General features: G+C 38.2%; 2 protein-coding genes across 3 annotated transcripts; both read right to left on the bottom strand.

Annotated features, from left to right (window-relative positions):
- Nucleotides 1-2,195: 2,195 nt before the first annotated feature.
- On the bottom strand, nt 2,196-8,647 carry LOC113347087 (nuclear pore complex protein NUP98A-like). Of its 2 annotated transcripts, none has more exons than XM_026590675.1 (13): nt 8,378-8,647; nt 8,121-8,196; nt 7,167-7,460; nt 5,946-6,536; nt 5,605-5,844; nt 4,958-5,514; nt 4,764-4,833; nt 4,534-4,627; nt 4,292-4,439; nt 4,059-4,175; nt 3,777-3,948; nt 3,438-3,500; nt 2,196-3,206 (listed from the first exon to the last, which is right to left on the bottom strand). In XM_026590675.1, exons 2-13 carry the CDS (start codon nt 8,137-8,139, stop codon nt 2,497-2,499), a joined length of 3,075 nt encoding a protein of 1,024 aa, XP_026446460.1. In that variant the 5' UTR covers nt 8,140-8,196; nt 8,378-8,647; the 3' UTR covers nt 2,196-2,496. The 2 variants fall into 2 exon arrangements, with proteins under 2 accessions (XP_026446460.1, XP_026446461.1); XM_026590676.1 differs by having other exon boundaries at nt 7,167-7,457.
- A 9,746-nt stretch (nt 8,648-18,393) lies between these two features.
- On the bottom strand, nt 18,394-20,143 carry LOC113350717 (replication protein A 70 kDa DNA-binding subunit D-like). Its single transcript, XM_026594845.1, has 4 exons — nt 19,949-20,143; nt 19,596-19,866; nt 19,414-19,513; nt 18,394-18,430 (listed from the first exon to the last, which is right to left on the bottom strand). Exons 1-4 carry the CDS (start codon nt 20,141-20,143, stop codon nt 18,394-18,396), a joined length of 603 nt encoding a protein of 200 aa, XP_026450630.1.

The raw sequence follows: 20,143 nt of genomic DNA, 5'->3' as shown, positions 1-20,143 counted from the left end.
AGGATGTATTACAATGAATCTGTCATGTCTTCTTCCAAGGGTGTTCAACAAGGAGATCCCCTTGGTCTATTACTCTTTGCCCTTACATTGCATCCTCTAGTATGCAAAATTGATGTGCAGTGCTCTTTGGATTTGCATGCATGGTATTTAGATGATGGCACCATCATTGGTGACACTTTGGAAGTTTCAAAGACTCTCAGGATCACACATAGTGAAGGTAGGGCAAGAGGACTGCATTTAAACATCAACAAAACGGAAATTTTCTGGCCAAACCCATACCATAGAAGTTTTGAGGATGGTGTCTTTCCTGCTGACATTGGCAGGGCATCCAACGGAGTTAAGCTGCTTGGAGGCCCTGTTAGTTTGGATGCGCAATTTTGTGGGGATTTGGTTATGACTAGAGTGGACAAAATAATCCAGCTCATGAACTCGGTGAAGAAGTTACAAGATCCACAATGCGAGCTTTTAGTTCTACGTTATTGTGCAGGGGTATCCAAGCTCTACTTCACCTTGCGTACTACTTCCCCTCGGTTCCTTCATGCTGCCAGCAGCCACTTTGATCATCACTTATTTCAGTTCCTGCAACATTTGGTTATTGGCGATGGTGCTGGATTTGACCCTTTACAGTAGCAGCTCGCCACTTTACCCATCAAGGACGGTGGACTCTGTGTATATACAATGACGGATACAAGCCAGTATTTTTTTTTTGGCATCCTATATTCAAACACGGTGCTTACAGGCTACCATCTTGAAGAATATGGACATTTCAGCACCTAGCATCCACTTCCAGTCGTCCCTTAATGGTTACATGCAAACGTGTAGTCTCTCTTCTTCCACATTCACTGTTATCGATACTGCCTCCCATCCAATGAAAGCATTTGCAGTTCGATATTTTGATATGGTTAAGAGAGAACTACCCACCAAGTTTACACTGTCTACAAGGGACGCAGCTCTCTGCCAAAGTAATAAAGTGGTTCACGCCTTGGATTTTTTGAAAGCAATACCCATAGCTGGACTTAATCAAACGTTGGGGCCTCGGCAATTCAGATCTATACTTCAGTACGGGTTGGGTGTGCCTTTATTTGGTGAGGACAGTACTTACCCATGTTGCAACCATGCAATGGATGTCTTCGGCGACCATGCTATCCGTTGTGCAAACGAAGTTGGCGGTAAATTTAGACATGATCTAGTTCGAGATGTTGTTACGGATATATGTTATAGAGCTGGTGTTGCAGCAAATAAGGAGGTTGCCTTAAGTTTCTTGGCTGATGGTACCACTTCAAAACCGGCAGACATCATGGTTTACAACTGGGAAAACGGTTAAGACACCTGTTTGGATGTTACTGGTATCTCACCCTTCTCAGGAGGAGGACTCCTCAACTTCACACTTGGACGTGCTATATCCGCAGCCATTAGCAGTAAAAGGGCCAAATACTTAAACAAGTGCACGAATCATGGTCTCGGATTTGGAGTTTTGGCCTTTACAACTCTGGGAGAATTAGGGGATGATTTTGTTGTTGTTTTTTTAATAGATTAAGAAACTGTCTTGCTAACTACAAGATAGGTGGTTCTCTTTTTCACAGGGTAGATGTTGCTATCCAAAAAGGTGTTGGAGCGCAACTTGTTGCTATGCTCCAACCTTCCTATTATTCCTCTGTGAGTTACCTTTGGTGTTTTTTAATATAAGCCCGAATGGCAATCGTTTTTTTTATAATAATAATAAAACGGGTAGATAGCTCAGCTGGTCAACCACGTTTCTCAAAGGTTGATGCGTTCCGGGAGGTTCCGGATTCGAGTCCCCAATAATGCAATATTGCTATATTTGACATGGAAGGTAGAGTTAGCTTGCCCCTTGCGACATAATCAGCCCCTAATCCACTTCGGATCTCTTGGCTGGTTCCTCATGAGGCTCGCTTGTAGACTAGCCAGCAACCCGTTGGAATAGTGTAGTAGTACACCGTTGGAGCTTATCTAAGAAATAATGAACTCATAGACTAAATGAACTGGAAATGATATTTTATTGCCAGCCATAGGCTAAGCCAGGAAATGATGAATTCCTAGTCATAAAAAAATAGAAAATTTTCCACAGTTTTTACGGCAAGAAATAAGACAAACTTCCCGCAAATCGCCAGAGTTGTGTGTGCATGAATCGACTATTATGGAGCCACGTTTGTAGAATTGTAGCCTACCAGAAATTAAAAGAAATGGAACCCTTCTAGATGGTCTCCATTTTCTTCAAATAAACACACAGATGGTGGACACAGACATTAAGATCAAATGATAACCCTGTTATCCATTACTCAGAATAAAAAACAAAAAATGAAAACAAACTAATACTACTACTATTACAAGCAGAGAAGAGTATCAAACCTAGAGGGACTCGTACATTTCACCCTTCTTTTTGCTCCCCTATACAGGAAAAAAAAAACACTACGGGACACTTGATACCAATCGAAAAGGACGATAGTAAAGGTAAAACCAGACATCCTTTAGATGTCAACATGCTAAAAGCGCCACTTCAACACCAACTTCCTCATCAGTGTCATCAAGCATGTACCGACTGAAGTGATCCACCCTGAACTTCCACTCTCCCTTGATAGGATCATAAGAAACAAACTCAGCACCCTGGTCACGAGCCTTCTTCATCAGCATCTCCTTGTACTTTTCAACCTTCACCCCCTCCGTGTATTGTTGTCCAGTTTTCTTATCAAAGCACTTGATGTTGAGGAGTGTCACCACTGCGGCCTTGTTCAGTCCTTGCCCTACTGGGGGCTTCTTACTCTCATCCAGGTAAACTATCACCTCCCGGTTGTTGAACTGTACGAGGGATTCCAGGTCAAGGTTCCGTACATCAGTCTCTCCTGCAAACTTGATGCTACCAAACCCATGCCTTCCCACCACGAAGTCCTTCACCCTGCGGCAGAACCCTGGCTCTGCCCTCTCCTTGGCAGCTAGTTCTTGAATTCGAGGCTCTGTGTAGTAGTCAGAGTGGCAGAGTTTCGGCATCAGTGCCTCGATATCTGCCCCGTGTTCATATACAATGGCTGCCTCACCAGCTCTGTGACCATTCAGTGTGATGTATGAGTCCCCATTTTGGGTGTTCTTGGAATGATCCTCGTGAACAACCCCATTTGCCTTTTGGCTGGATTTAGCAGGTTGAGTCCGCTCCTTGTCGTGGCCATTTTCCCCCAATGATGGATTACTCTCTGCGATGGAACAGAAAGAACATGCAAATATATTTGAAAATGTTCAAAAGGAAAAAGAAAGCCAAAAAAGAAAAATACTGTAATTGGAAAATGAATTATCAGAGAAAAGAAAAACAAATGCTTTTTCTCAATATACAGATTAGCAATAGATTTGCAATGATAGCATCTGAAATGCTGAAATGCTTCCTGAAAATCGACTTGCAATGGACAAAAACAAAGACAAAGCCTTACTATGTTTTTCCTGATTGATAGAGCCATTCAAACTTGAACCTGAATCTTTTTCGGAGAGTTTACCTAAACAGAAAGGCAACAATGTATCAGTATATACAGCTGCAGATAAAGTATCAAAGAACGTCATTAATTCTAGAAGACCAATACGCATCAAGGAACAACGCTAAAATTATGGATACTGTTGAGGCCTATACTTGGTAGAGAAACACTTGAGACCGATGATACCGCGGAACTAGGCAGACAGTGAACGAAATCCACCATCAACCTTTATAAACTAGTATGACGGTAGAAGTACAGCCACTGAACTAGTTAGGAAGCACATGTGAAAGAAATGCTTACCGTTCTCGTGCAGAGGAATATTGTTAGTATCCTTAGATTTTTCTGCAGAGGTTCTGGAGGTCCAATGTTCAAGAGGACGTATAACAAGAGCTCTTGGATTCTCCCTTGGAATAAAAAGGGCATCTGCTTTTGGTGTGCTAGGAGCTTCCTCATCATCACTGAAAAATGGCACCTATAAAAACAAAAACACAAAAAAAAACTAATTGCTCGTAAGGAAATACAAGGTTGGGTGCTCAAAACAAAACAAATGTTACAACTGATAAGAACCAAACTCAATCTCACCCTTGCACTGTCGCTCTTAGCTTGGGATCTCCTGGCAGGTAACCTAATCCTCCTCTGAGACAAATGTCTAGAAGTCAACAAGGAGGAAACTCGGACAGGTGCGGGTTTGTCAACGACCTGTTCAAAAAAAAAAGAAAAAAAAACAGAATAAAAACAAAGACCCCAAGCTCAAAAGAAACATTGAGAACAGCCTAAAAGCTAAAAGCCAATTACAGTCGGGGAATCAAACTTACAGGCATGTTAGATATTCCATATTGAATTGATGGTGCAGATCCTGTATGTCCAATTGATATTTGAGGCATTGTAGGAAGTGTTCCAAAAGGATTCGTTGCAACAGCAGCTGGTTGTGGTGCCACCGTATTACTTTGGTTGCCAATAGGCCTGATTGAGATTTCATATCATATTATTACCAACATAAACCATGAGCTAGATGGAGATGCCTAAGCAGTCAAATAAACATGAGGTGGGTACTTACTGTTGACCAAAGGCGTTCTGGCCGAAAACATTTGACGCACTGTTAAAAATGCTTGATGTAGCTCCAAAACCAGTTGCCGCACCAAAACCACCACCTGAAGATGCAGTTGCACCATAACACAAGTGTCAGGAAATTATTGAAACCTTGAAAGGTGTGTAATTAATAATTAAGATCAAGAATAATAGTGTCAGACTACAGTCAAAAGTCAAACAATATCATAATTACTATACCTGCTGGCTGTTGTTGTTGTTGTTGACCAAAGTTGGGAAAGGAAAAAGCTGGCTGACTCTGTTGTGATGGCTGGGGTACAGAAAGGTAAAAAAAAACATAATTTTGAGTACGCAATTATGAAATCGACATTCCTAAGAAACTAGGCATATACAACCAAATGATTTAATCAGAACACTTAACAAAAAGAGCTTACATTTGTTTGGCCAAACAATGAAGTGCTAGAAGAAGGCTGAGACGGTGTTGAATTGAACATATTGTTCCCGAAGCCAGAATTTGGTGGAGTAAATGCATTCGTTGGCTGAGAAAAGGAAGACGTGGTGCTTGGTGCAAAGGTTGAACTAGAAGTCCCAAAAAGATTATTTGTCCGTGGGAATGCAGGTGTTGTACCAATACTCAGCCCTGTACCAAATGTGTTGGTTGATCCGGGTGTTTGATTGAAAAGCGAGGTTGTATTTGAAGGAGTACTGTTAGAAGTAGTTCCAAAAAAAGGAGTACTGGGTTGCCCAAATACACTTGTTGTTGAGGGTGATGAACCTGTTGCAAAAGGGTTTGATGGTGTTGATGTATTAAACCCTGAAGTGCCGAAACTAGGAGTAGAAGGAAAGCTACTTGTTTTCTGACCAAATGGGTTGGCAGCTGTCGTAGATGTAAATGGATTTGTCGGTGTAGACCCAAAAGGATTCGGTTGTGGAGTAGTCGTTGTGCCAAAGCCTCCAATGGATGATGGCTGACCAGCAGGATTCGGCCCACCTATGTTTCACATTGTACACAAATCCATGAGGAGTTAATAAAATGTCAATCCCACAGAAGTGATCAAGAATAGTCGTAAATAGCATTTACCTTTATCACCCAACTGGTAATCTTCCCACCTCAGTTCTTCATGACTTTTCTCTTTATAAACAGGCATAGCTGATATGGATTCAAGTTTTCCAGAACTCTGTGCACCAGATTGATCAGCCTCAACTGTAGGAGCGTAAGCCACTACTCTGCTTCCACCACGTTGTTGTTGACCACCACTAAAACCTGGCTGCCCAAAGGAACCTGGAGATCCAAATGTAGAGGGTGTTGTAGTCTGGGTACCTGAAGGGGAGATAGAAAAGACAAGATTACAGCAAGGAATCAGCAACTAGTCTTTTATATTGTAAAACAAAATGAATCATCATGAAAGATGCAGATATTACCGAAGGAAGAACTTTGGGCTCCAAAGACAGACGGAGTTGAACCAAAAGGGGTACTACCAAATCCAGAATTTGTTTGGCCAAATGCAGGGGTTGTTCCAAAACTAAAAGGTTGAGCCCCAAAAGGAGTGATGGAAGCAGCACTTGTAGAACCAAATGCTGGAGTGCTCGTGGAACCAAATGCTGGAGTGCTTGTGGAACCAAATGCTGGAGCGCTTGTGGAACCAAATGCTGGAGTGCCAAATCCCCCTCCTGATCCAAATGTTGAAGTTGGTTGAGACCCAAAGGCTGGTGTAGTTGCAGCACCGAAGGCTGCAGTTGGTTGAGACCCGAAGGCCGGTGTAGTTGCAGCACCGAAGGCCGGAGTAGTAGGAGCACCGAAAGCAGGAGTGTTTGTCGCTCCGAAAGCAGGGCTGCTATTAGTACCAAATGCAGGTTGACTTTGTGCACCAAAAGGAGCGGATGAACTAAATGCATTGCCTCCAAATGCCGATTGGGTTTGTTGGAACGTGCTACCCCCAAATGGACTTGGCTGACTAGGAGGAGTAGATCCAAAGCCGCCAAAAGCAGGCTTCTGCCCGAATAGAGAAGATCCTTCAAAACAAAACAAAAAGGGACTCAACAGCCAGAAACATCCAGGTGGATTACATAGAGAATTGTAGACAGATTACAAGAAGACAAGAAAAATATTCTTTCATAAATAGCATGAGAGGGTGCAAAAGAAGAGTAAAGCCTGAGAAGCTATTCTATCGCTTTCGATGTTTAAACTTAATATTATTCTTTAACTTTACCAAAGATATATAAAAGCATTATCAATTCACAAAGAGTTGCATGCTTGCTAATAATAAATCTCATTGTAATAAATGTGCCTCTATACTCGAGGAGAAAACAAGGTGGGCTGATATAAATTTCAAAAGTCATCTCCTCTTTTGTTTGTGAAATACGTGATTACTAGATGAAAAAGGTTGCACTCAGTACGACGAGAGAATAGTAAAGGAAGGACAAAAGGTGTACCTAGTATCATCATAAAAGTATTTATTTATAGTTTTACTGCCAATTAACACAATAGTGCCATAGCATACTCAGAGCTATCAAGTTAGAAAAAAATCAGGTTAAACAACACATTTGGCAATTAGTATGAAGGGGTGGATCAAAGATCAAAATACGAGCTAATAATAAGTATTAAAACTAAGAACATGTGCATTCCGCCAAATGAGGACGTACCGCTGCCAAAAGCTGGAGTCGGAGAGCCGAACGAAGGCACTGAACCTCCGAAGCTAGGGGCTGATGCAGTGTTTCCAAATGTCGGAGTAGAAGGCAACGGCGAAGAAGCCTGAGTTCCTCCGAACACACCAGTCGAATTGCCGCCAAAGATAGAGCCTCCTGTCTGAGAACCAAACGGATTTGTACTACCAAAAGGTTTAGGAGCAAAAGGATTGCTAGCAGTATTGTTGTTTTGCCCGAAAACCGACTGTTGCTGTGAACCAAATGGGCTAGTTGATGACTGCCCAAAAGCTGCTATATCATCGTATAAAAAAACCAACAAAAAAAAAACATTAACTTGTCATCAAATCGTACTTAAATCAAAACGAGTACCAATCATTCATTGAAACTCGGTAAAGTATATCTACTCAGAATAACAAAAAGATGTAGAATTATCGCACATCAGCCGTGAGTGGTAACACAAAGAACTAAGTAAACAGTAACCAAAGAAAGTAACCAAAAATGTAATGCAGTACATAGCATGAGAATGAAAACATAATACATATATACCTAGCAAAACAGACCACAATGACGAGAAACTCCAAAATCCAATTTCTGCATGTTAATCCTATTCAGTCTACATTATCTTAAATACATAGAACTTACATCTTACAGACACATAAACGTGATACTAGATTACCACAAAAAAAAAGATGATGATCAAAGTTCCTACTAATAATCTAACCAAGAAACTTCGGTTCAAGAATGATTAATGAAGCTCTAATAAGCAACGTACGAACTTTCCAAAAACTCACACGATTTTTTACACTATAAACAACAACAAGTAACATATCTTCTTAAATTAAATCAAACAGAACAACTTATGTGTGATAAGATTAGACAATTGAATAAAAATCAAACAAACAAAAGAAAGCGAATAAACAAACAGTGAAATTAGGGTTTAATTATGCTTACGGCTTGTAGAACCGAACATAATTCTGATTCTGAATCTTCAACTCGTTGTCCCCGCCACAATCAACAACACCAGATTCTGAATCCAATAGCCCACGCGCGAGGGGGAGGGATATAGAGAAAGAAGTTTAGATAGAGATTCAATCGATCACCGTCTATATATATAGATTTTAACAAGTCTGCTTAAATCTAAAGCTAACCGGTAAACCTACGCTAAATATAAACAAAAAAAATACATAAAAATAAATAAATTCACATACCTCAGACGAGGTTAAGACACGGCAAGAAAAACTAGGGTTGCGATTGATCCCGGTCGGAATAACTTGTTGATTTTATTTGTTTTGATTCTATGTACTAATCTAATCTATCACTTTCCTCTGTGTTCTTCCCTCTTTGTCTCTAGGAAGGAGGAAATGAATGAAGAGACGCGATTAGATAATTTTCTGTTGAGGAAACTATGGGAGATTTCGAGGGGGTTTTATTGCTGTGACAGACAAATGGTTTCTTTTTTTTTTACAGATGAGTGAGAATTGCGTACAAAAATTTGCCCCAATTATTTTCGTTTTTGTTTTTATTTTTATTTTTATTTTTATTTTTATTTTTATTTTTATTTTATTAAGTAATTTTAATATATTAATTATACTGTTTTATTTGGAGGGTGTTTGGCAGAAACTAGCCATTTTTCGACTTCTACTAGTAGATATAAGTCAAAACACAAGATTTCATGTTATATTTTCATAGAGTGTTCAAATATTACGGGTGCTTAGATACCACGACCAGAAGAAAAACAATCCGTTTTGTAGGAATTTTGTTCCTTCTGTTTTTACAAGTCATTTTTAAAATTGGGTATAAACTAATTTTTAGCTTTTCGACTTAATTAATAGATAAATTATGAAGATTTCAGAGGTTACATTTTAGTTTTCTTAACGGCGTTGCCAACTCAAGTTGTTTATCAAAAACATTGAAAAGGAGCTTTCAATCCATGACTTAGTTAGATTATAGGCTAAACATAATGTTGCTAGGTTACCAATAAAAAAAAGTTTCAAGAATTAGGAATTAAAGCTATATTTCTAATCCTCTCGATAGATAAAGGATAGTGTAATGTTGCATTCATGCAACATTGTCGAGTTTTTCGTTTTTCTTTGACGATATTGGTTTTAGTAGCTTCGAGGACTTTCAGATTGTCACTCTCGATTTAGATTTTTAGGTGGTTCAGTTGACGTGCCAATTAGATTGTCAGTAAAGTTGTCTTCTCCTCTAATTTTGATCTCTTGAAAATATATATATATATATATATATACCTTGTTCCATAATAAGTACTTTATAATTGGATATCATCAGCATAATGCGACAATTGGGTTGATTTGTATCCATAACTAAAGCCATGCTTATTTTAAGTGACATTATTTCAAGAAAGATTGAGTGTGGGGTTTGGAAATCAAGATTCCATTTACATGATCAAAGTGATTCATGCTTCTCATTTTGTTATTAAACAGTATGATCGTAGTTCCCATGTTCTCTGCATTGTGGATGTGATTTTTCTAAAGTCAAATTCACACCATGATTTCCAAATTTTCTAGATAATAAATTCTATGATGTTAAGTCAGTTAAGAGTACCATATCCTTACTGTTAGTTCTGGTAAATCAGATGTGGAACCAGCTAAGAAAATAAATGTGTGTATTCATGATAAAGGAGAGGTTGATACCTTCTAAAATAAAATCACAATTTTTTTAAAAACAAAATAGTTTAGAGTTTCTTCCTGCTTCCCACGAATGGAGCAAAGTTTATTTATGTTACGAAGAATGTGGATGGTCTTTTTACTTAGGGGAAGGATGGAGTGCACACATTTTCAAATGAAAGCTTTATCCTAAGTATGGTGTTCATTTTCCAAATTCTCCTCCACATATCTTTATTTTCTTGATATTCTAGCCAGTATCTCCATATTATTTTTCTAGTACAAAGAGTTAGTTGTGAAAAAACAAAATGTAAATGTGTATGTATGTATGTAAGTTAGAGCGAATACTTGGTTAAACCTTTATATCTTGGTATATCAAGTATGTTTCATATTTTAGGTAGCAAAATTGTTTCTTGATATTAGCTTACTGAAGTCAGCTTCAGTTTGGAATAGATTAGGTAGTAGAGTCTTAGAATTTTTCAAGTTATTCAAGGCGAATGAAGAATTGAAAATCACGCGAAGACATCACTAGAAGAAGCTTCATCGAGGTAAGTAAAGAGGACTAGCCTTATTTTCTATTAACTCGTTTCCTTTTATCTATCTATCGCAGAAAATGTCGAGGACTTTAATAGTTTATCATATTTCAAAGAAGATCATATAACATACTAGCTTATTGCAAAGTCTAGTGGTGTTGCGACTTCAAAGCATTTGCTTGTAAAACTCAAAACTAAGTTTGAAATAAAACCACAAGTGTTGTTTAAAATTTCAAAACTTTCAAATTCATTCACGAGTTTATAAGATTTTGTTTAGGTAGTTTAATATTAAAGATTTTTATACACTTGAGTTCACAAACCTAAGAATTGAGTTTGTGAACCTAAAACTTGTAAAAGTCAAAATCAAAGGCTAATAAGGTCTTTGAGTTCGTGAACTTATTACGGTGAGTTCACGAACCTATTGTAAAGATTTTATCTGGAACTTTTGTTTTTTGAGTTTGCTAACCTGTTACAGTGAGTTTGTGAACCCGTAGAAGATAAACTCCTAGTACAAGAGAAATCTCCTTAAGCCTTTTTGCATTGAGCTGGCGAACATAAGAGAAATTCTCTTGTAGCCTTTTTTCAGTTGAGTTCGCGAATCTTCCTATTTGAGTTTGCGTACCTACTGAGCTTGAATTTTCTTTTTGCATCTTTGCGTTTGAGTTTGTGAACCTACCTACTTGAGTTCGTGAACCTACAAAGGCAAAGTTATATATTTTCTCTATTTTGCTCCAATAAATTAACAGTGAGTTCATGGACCTAAAATGTTAATGAGCCAAACCTATAACATCTATATCTTTGGGCTCGTTCATTCTTCTTCGGATTTCAAGGCGAACTTTCTAAACTCTTACGAATTGATATTCAAAGTTAATTCCTTGGTTAGAAAATCAATTTAATTTGATGAAAGTTTGAAATTATCTTTGATAAGTCATTTTTGCATAAGAGTTCACCGTGGGCTTTGAATGTTATACAAACTTCAGACCGTGAAAAGAACCTCATTGCAAGCCCAGTCTTTTCCAATGAAATAATTTTAGAAAACGACTTAGTTTAGGCAATTAAAAATTTCCTCGGGTTGCAAGAAATTCATTGCTCGCATCCTAAGCAATCCATCCTTGATTGATCATTTTAAATTGGAGACACTAGCAACACAAAAAGCTCAATCTCCACACTCATGTGTATCTTGTTGCAAGGTTGTCTTCCAAACCTAAATGATATTCGTGATCTAAGCTTCAACTTTGAAAGACTTCACTTATGATTCGTGAAGTACATGGCCATCTATCTTGAAATAAGGTTAGTTTCAATACCTGTATTTGTATTTGTGTTGCTTAATAATCCTTGTCCATTCTAAGATCCTTATTTTATGATATACTAGATCTATACCCGTGCCGTAACGGCACGGGCCTCGGCGTTGGTCCATTTTGAATATTGTGTCCCTAAAACTTATCAACTTCTTCCTATGTATTGGGTTAACATAATTCACTTTTAATTTCCCATTTTTTATATTTTTATAAAATTATAGATAAGCTCCAGTTTCATCCTATTTTTTCTTTACAATGATCTGTAGGACATCAAATTATTGTGTCTATCAGTTCCTCGTTTGGCCGAAATCAATCACATTTCCATAACAGCTGGAATATTCTCAATTAAGTAGGACATATATGTTATATCCCATATATCTTCACAATTTGATTTTGAACCGAATAAATCTTATCATATCATATCAACACGCTAACACGGATAAAAGATACTAAGATTAACACGTAGAAAAGGGAGCTACGCCTCAAAAGAATGCAGTAACAGAAACATGCGTACCAAATGCAGAAAGGGAAATACAGTAAAACAAAATGCATAGACATAAATAAACATGATTGACGATTCCTAGTATTGTTTTATTTGTCAGCAGCTTCCTTCTCAACTCAACTAATCGATATCCTCCATTGAAGTCTCTCCGTGCTCCTCTTTGATAGCACATTTTTCCATCACATCTGATAAACCTTTCATTTCAGTCGTCTGCTCTGGTTTTGTCAAGTTGCGGATCCTCCAAATAGGCTGAGAATAGGATTTTATTGCATCCAAATAGTTTTTTTGGTAATCAAACGGATTATACAAATTTTTCAGCGTGGCATGTTGTTCCTGTTATTTTCATAACACTCATTAGAATGCATGTTTGAAATCTGTACCCATTATATTATAGGTGAGGAAGTGTATATGCTAACATCTGCCATTAAATCTTCAACATATAATTGTTCCTAGCAGTTTCTCTTGATGAACGCTTTTGTAACTTCAAAAGTGTTGTCCCTATTACCTCCTTATGTTGCTATCTGCACCTGAAATACAATCTGGCAATGCAGGACCTCGTACAGAACCTTGAACACATGCTGCACTCCGTGCTCCTGTTCCCAATATTAGTTATAAGGCCATCGGCATTTTCCTTACCAATTAAAGTCATTTTCCTCCGTAAACTGTATGTCATTTTCCAAATGAAATAGCTAAACTTGTTTTGTGAAATTTGGTTTACTAAGATAGTATTTTTCAAGATGGACCTCTTCCAGTCTCATGGGGAAATTACTTATACTTCTTTCAACTGCATCAAGTAATATGCCTTACGTCCCAACAATTCCTCCGCCACATCACCTTTTGCTCGGAATATTGCTGATTTCGGTCCATCATTCATCATCACTGTCAAACTCAATCTGTCCCAGGATTGATTGGTACATCAATTACTTCATGTCCAGATTATTTAATGTTTATTTTTCCAATAAACAGATTGCATAAAATTAAAAGAACAAAAATATTACATCGGGATTGAATGAGTATATTTTAAGCACTCCGGACAGTGTCTGCCGTTGCGTGTTGCCTCAAATTCCTTGTTGCATTCAGGACAATACATGAAACACCAATCATTTGTGAAGCGAGTTATTTGCGCCAATGTGGTCACTGTATACCTCGCCTGTAATAACCCCACGTCAATATTTCGTAGTTGTCCAATAGATTAATAGATACCTCAATCTCCAAATTCAGCTTCTTTTGACATAACATAGCAAGTGACATCCTTTGCCCCTGTTCATATGTAAAATGGGTTGCCTGATCCCGTTGAATGGTAGTCATGATGCTGCTGTTGTTCGATTCTTTGGAGCTTGTCTCTGCACATGAGATAAAAGATTATGTTTTGGATTTTTTTCCCGCCCAGAATATTAAAATTATAAGCCATCCTACATGATTTATTTGGATAAATCGTTATACCTGTAAGTAGTGTTCTTTCAGGTGATTGCTTCTTGAGATATGCCATCATGTATTTAGGTACGATACAGTTTATCTGTGCTGCCATGGTGAATTCTGTTTTTATGTGGTGTTGTAGGTTGGATCTCAATTCTTCTCCCACCTTAAATATACCTCTGGTCATTAATGTGTATAATGAAAATTCATTCAATGTCCATCGTGTATCATTATATTTCAGTTCGAAATCCGAATATTCTTTCTTGAATTTTCCATTATAACAATGGACATGGGAGTTACATAAAAGGGGTGGAGCCAGATCAGGCATTGAGAAGAGATGTGAAATGACATCAGATTTACGTTACAATCAACCGTAGTTTTTTTTTTTTCCTTAGTTCTTGATAATTATTCAATTAACATAATAAAAACGGTCATTCATATTAGAGCTGGCAAACGGGCGGGCCGGGGCTGGCTTGTTACGGGTTACACGGGTTCGGGTTAATACGGGTCAAAACCCGCGGGTTGATATTCTTCACGGGTGGTCATTTCTTTAACCCGCACCCGTAACGGGTTAAACCTGCGGGTTCACGGGTTAACCCGTTTATGGTGAGTCAACTCACCAGAAACCGATTTGACAGAGTTTCCTCTGATTTATGAATCAATCCAATCAACAGATTCAACATTCACATACTCACATTGACAGTTTCAGCCTGTCACACGCCAAAATTTACAATCCAATGCCGATAGAATGAAGAACAAACAAATAATGGCAATCACAAAAACTTTGTATCATTTAAATTACAAAAAATTTCAAAAGATAGAAAGACATCACTACTATCTGCTAATCCCAGCACAAAATACAGTATGCTATTTGAAGAAAAGGTAAAACCCGTGAAAAGGAAGACAAAAAAGACCTTTTCTTAAACAAATAAAACAAGCAAAAAGACGTATGGATTAGCATATGTAGTTTAATCTCTTAATACTGATATTGTCTTTGTCCTAAACAAAATAATTTCCACCAAGAAGTTCATTCAGAGCATATTAATTTATTCAACTACTATATGGATACTGCGTCTTATGAAGGTGTAGGTATTAGGATTCTGATCCTTTACCCAGTCTGGCAGTTCAAATTCGACTGGACTTCCAATTTCTTCGGTAAGCTTGTCAAATATGTGCCCAAAATTGTGGTGCTCAAAACTATGTTTCAAATTAAGATTTAAGAATAAATAAAGAGCTAAGAAATTCACAGAAGAACCCAGTGCGTCAAATTAGTATACTGACCTTTGTCATAGCATGCATGTTGCAATCAGAACAAGTGTACTCAACCACAGTCCACGAGAATGATCTATAGATGTCTAGTAACATTTACCTAAACAGACCAAAAGGCCAATCCACCGGCAGTTAGTTTCACATACTGCAAAATGCAAACTACAGGGACGAGAAACTGATATCAACCTTTCACTCACACATTGTATCTGATAAACACACCCATTGTTATTCACTATAGTTTCTCACAAGTTTCCTACTAAATACGAGGAGTGCATATGCGTGCGAGCGAAGAACCATAAGTTACAAATTATATGTAATATGAACATCTGATACGAACTACACCAAAAGGCTTTTGGTGAGGGTTTCTCCTTGAGTAACCATTCAATGAATTACAGAACAAATCCAAAGCTATCACAATCTCAAAACCCTTTGCCCCTTATCACCCTGTAGTGAAGTATGCACAGAAAATCCTACCATTACTACATTCATTCTCTCTAATCTTCTCTATTTCTAGGGTTTTACTGGTTTGAACATTCATTCAAGCAATTTATCTACAAAACATTCTCAATAAGTACTTCCTCAATACAAACAGAACCATCACTTTCAACATGAATTACCAACTAATTTGAATAAAAAGAATACCGTGGATTCAACACAACAACATAAAACCCTAGTTTCTTCTTCTTCATAGTCAACAGAAAGATCATCACAGAAACAAGAAACCCAGAAAACGAATTAAAAAGAAAACTTCACCTGCGAAATAAACTCCAAGAACCAGAAGATTATAACTTGTTTATGGAAAGAAACTTCTTCTTCTTTGAATTGAATAAAAGACACCACCAGATTCACACTTAAGCAAAATTGATGAACTGTACACCGGTTGAGATCTCTCTGTATAAGTACTGAAAACTTAATCTGAATCAAAGGGTTATCGTGATTTTTGAATTTAATTCATCATCAGATCTCAGATCACGCTTTTACAAATCGAAATCTCTGATTTCTCTTGATTCAAACTTGACAGCCGCAGCAGCTGCTCATCTCTCACTTGCACTGCAAAAAAATAAATAAACATCAACAATATCAAATCTGCAACCCTGTAGTATAAGGAAATAAAAAGGATAACAATTGATATGAGAAGGAACGGAGAATGAAGGAGATAACAAACCTTGAGAGAGATAAAGACCTAGCTTCCAGAGAATCGTGCCAAATGATTCATTGTTTATCCGAGATTCAATTCACAACTGAAGAACGCAGAAGAAGGGAAGGAGGCAAGGAGCAGAAGAAGAAAAGAGAGAGATAAAAAAGAAAGATATCTCTTCATTTAGTTCTAGGGTTTCGCCTTTTATACCTTAATCGTGTGGATGTGATTAATCCTAGATAATCCGACGGACAGGATTATATAAAAATTACTAATTAGTAATTGTGGACGGGTTTACGGGTTGTACCCGCGGTTTCACGGGCCGGGACGGGTTAACCCGTTTATTCACAAGCCGTCATTTCTCTAACCCGAACCCGGCTTGTTTAGAAACCAGCCGAGCCGGATTCGGGTTTTTACGGGCCGGGCACGGATTAATCCGCGGGTTTCAGCTTGTTTGCCAGCTCTAATTCATATGTACGAGGAATGCAAATTAGACCTTTCATTTATCAGCACGTAATAATCCACCCATGTTTATACTTAATACTTGCCATAAGGAGAGACAAATTATTGCTAGATGCATCTTAGCCGCTGTGAATTACTGTTAGTTACAGGTGTACGCATCAACCTAAAGCACACATTTAATAAAAACTATAGTTTCTTATGACGAAGTAGAGAAGTGCTATGTGTAAGTCTCCCTTCTTCAGTGCCACTGTTAGTTTGTCATCTTAACGTCAGGTGATTGCATTACATTTTAGTACTACCGAATGTTGTCAATACACGTGCAGACCATATGAGCCTAAAAGGTAGCTGCAAAATAACCAAATCCAGCCCTTCAGTCATAAGCCTATTCTATATTAGTTTCGTGATTCCGATCCCAAGGTTCGAAATATTCAGTCATAAATATGGTTTTCATAATGCTGGTTCAAAATCCGAACGGTAATATGAATTTCACTTATGCTGGTTCAAAATCCGAACGGTAATTGATACGGCTTCATGTATGCCGTGCACTTAAAAGATCTTTAGACACGTGAATTATCGATCCAGGTCCAACAATCTATATGGACGAAAATACAATGTATCTTGACACCATTTGTAGTTCCCTCAAATCTACTTTCCTCATTATGCATAAAAATTTGATGTGTGTATAATCCACAGTAAGGTATACTGTAAATAGCTAAAATATGCACCGGCAGGAGAACAACTAAACAAATTCAAGGCATAAATTTCATGGTAAAAACTTTACACAGTTTAAAGAAATAATGGGGAGAAATATTTCGGCGAGCCATTTCACTATAGTTTTCCCTGAATTTGTTAAGTAAGACGACGACATAATCGAGTTTAATTGGACCTTGCACTGCCTTCCATTCAGATGCGTGTAGAATAGCAAGTCATAGTGAAGCAAGGTATGCCAGCATCAGAAATTTGATATAAGAAAAAGAGGATTTACAAATTTGCACCAATTTTTGATGTGGGATACTCCGCCAAGCGTTTGAAGTTATAACATAGGGGACCACACCCATATAGTTACTTAGTGTACAATTTGTCACTCGAAACAAATTGTTACTGGAAAAGTAACACTTGTAGTACTCCAAGTCGGAAAGAATCAAAGCTCATGTTAGCGATGCTGCTGCCACAAAATTTCCTCCCAAACTTGGTATCCAAAATTAACATTCAAAACTTTGGGGCTCATATCAATTTAGATAACATAAAGTAGATTATCATATCACGACGGGTACATAGAAAATAAATCAGATCCACCAATGCCACTGTGGATCATGACCAAAGGTAGTAATACGTGTCACAAAAAAAAGGGAAACACACGCCAACGGAATACGGAAATGGAAACACACCGGTCTAAAATGCAGAAAGAGAAACACACCAAAACAAAATGCAGAAACACAAAGAAACATGATCGACCAATCCCAGGCATTGTTTTATTTTTTGCAAGGCTGCACTGGGCTTATTCTTCGGCAATGGTAGATGCTGAGGAACCTTCGGGCATCTTCTGAAGACGGGGTTTCCTTGTAAGTTATTCATTATCAGCACCTTCAGTACAAACAATTACAGTATTCTGGGCAGATATGGTTGGTGCTGGTGCTGGTGCTTGAGGGAGCAAAGGTAGAATTGATACAGTTAAGCTTGCGGAGTCACGATATTTCATGTTATAAGGATTTATCATTAGGAGGTAATCCTGAAAAACACCTATCAGTGGTTCAAAGGCAGCCTGCACCATCGCAAAGCCCTCAACCTGTTTGGAAAAATAAATTGTTTAGTTAAGTCAACGTAACATAACAAAAATTCATGTTATAAGCAATTATAATGGGATATTTAGTTGAAATTTAGTGTATTTGGAATTCGTGTACCTCGCCTTTAGCCACAACATCCGAGGCTGGTACCTCAACCATTTTTTGGACTTTAGTATCTATGGCTACAAAAAAGGCGGTTCATGTTGGGTCTTGAACTTCCAATCGCAGAAGGTATCTGCATAACCAATGTAATAAACCAGGGTTAGTGCAATGTCAGTTGCAAGTGGAGGAACGTGTAATTATTCAGATTTGTAAAATGAATAGAACCTGGGAACTGGTTCGTCTATCTGGACTTTGCAGCTAGGGCACCAATGGTCCCTTGTGTTTCCCACCAATTTGGTTGTGCAATTGTGACACCCTAGGTAGTACCGGCCTTTCTCGGTTGAAATACCAATAGCCTACTGCAGATTTTTTTGTTTAGTACCTGAAATGGTCGCAAAACAGTTAAGTCAGTGTTAGTAGAAACATTACTGCGCAAGATTTTTGTTTTTTTAAAAAGGAAAATATTAGACATGACCATACATGGTACCCAGATTCCCACTTGGTTTCCTGCAGTTCGGAAATCGTCTTTTTAGTGTCAGAAATGGATTGGTTTTCCTGATAGTACCCAACCCTAGCCGGGAGGGTGATTTTACGCGGCGGTGTTCGGTGGGAAGACCTGTTTGAAAATGATATCGTAAGCTAGAACACTCTGTTGGTATCATAAGTAAACAGTGGAAACCATGGTAGTGCGGAAAAAATTATACCTTTCTATAACATGCAAGACCTCTGGAATGTCGAGGTCGAAGTAAATTTTAGTTGCATTAGTCGAGGAAAGAGAGGGCTTGCCTGGAAAATCACATGAAATAATTTAATATGTGTGGAGGGAATAAAGAAAACTTTGTGTTCAGATTGCACTAGTCCTAAAATTAAACTCCATGTACCTAGATATTATTTGACATAGGCACCAGCAACGACAGCTACAATGGGTTTCAGATTCAGTTCATGGGCGTCAAGGTTTCTGGTTAACTCGGAAGTCGAGTCACCCCATAGTGTGACCCTAAGCTTCATGCCACTATTATCAGATGAGACGTGTAATAGGTGAGGCATGCGTGATCAGCAGGGAATAAGAAAATTACGTAACTATGAAGGCTTTAACTTAATTTAAGTTGATGATACCTTATGTTATCGAGGGTTAGTTCGCGCATGAAGGCTACATCGCCAGAACTTCGCTTAACTTGCTGCAAGTTTGTGTAGCTGGTTAACAAACCCACTACATCTGCACACACAACAACGAGGGAATATTAGTTTAGCAATTTACGTGGGTGGGAAACTATAACTTTAATTTTCGATGTAGTCACCAGTAAGGTAGGTATTGGTGGCATCAGCTACAAGTGCTTCAAATTCTTTGAAAAAGAACTTGTGGCGAGGAATGGGTGCGGTGGTGGACTCAAGAGGAGTAACATCAGTATTCCAATTAAAGTATGCACGGTAGTCATTCTGGCAGGGGCGGAACATTTTTTTCTCTGGTGCAAATGTCAAATTGGTAAGACCAAGTAGTATTCCCTCTTCTAGCAGGGGTTCAAATTTCCAGATGTAATTTTTCTGAACAATTGCGTGTATCATATCATCCTGAGATACGATAAGGTAATAATCAGACAAAAAACATAATCAAAAATTATAAGCCATGATTGTTGAGGGTTTTAAAACTCACATCGTCATCTAGCAGGAGCAAATCGAGGCTAGTAACATCATCAGTTCTCATGAAGTCCAGCTCGTGCCACATTCGAACGATTCGAACTCGTGTCATCCATGGTCCAATACCATTTTTGAGCTGAAATTCTTTCAAACTGAGGATTGCAGGAGACTGTGCGGCTTGCCCAGAGATATGCAGCATTGTATAAGCCAT

The sequence above is a fragment of the Papaver somniferum genome, chromosome 2 (assembly GCF_003573695.1).
Source record: "Papaver somniferum cultivar HN1 chromosome 2, ASM357369v1, whole genome shotgun sequence".
Lineage (NCBI taxonomy): Eukaryota > Viridiplantae > Streptophyta > Magnoliopsida > Ranunculales > Papaveraceae > Papaver > Papaver somniferum.
The sequence above is the reverse complement of the archived record's forward strand: the minus strand, read 5'-3'. Positions and strand labels throughout refer to the sequence as shown.

Coding starts and splice junctions, on each gene's coding strand:
- LOC113347087 (XM_026590675.1), bottom strand. Junction 4,628..4,763: donor ACAACAACAACAGCCAGCAG/GTATAGTAATTA, acceptor CTGCATCTTCAG/GTGGTGGTTTTGGTGCGGCA. Junction 3,207..3,437: donor TATCAATCAGGAAAAACATA/GTAAGGCTTTGT, acceptor GTTCCATCGCAG/AGAGTAATCCATCATTGGGG.
- LOC113350717 (XM_026594845.1), bottom strand. CDS start 20,143: ATGGCTTATACAATGCTGCATATCTCTGGGCAAGCCGCACAGTCTCCT. Junction 19,514..19,595: donor CACCAATACCTACCTTACTG/GTGACTACATCG, acceptor TTGTGTGTGCAG/ATGTAGTGGGTTTGTTAACC. Junction 18,431..19,413: donor CTAACCCTCGATAACATAAG/GTATCATCAACT, acceptor TTGGTTATGCAG/ATACCTTCTGCGATTGGAAG.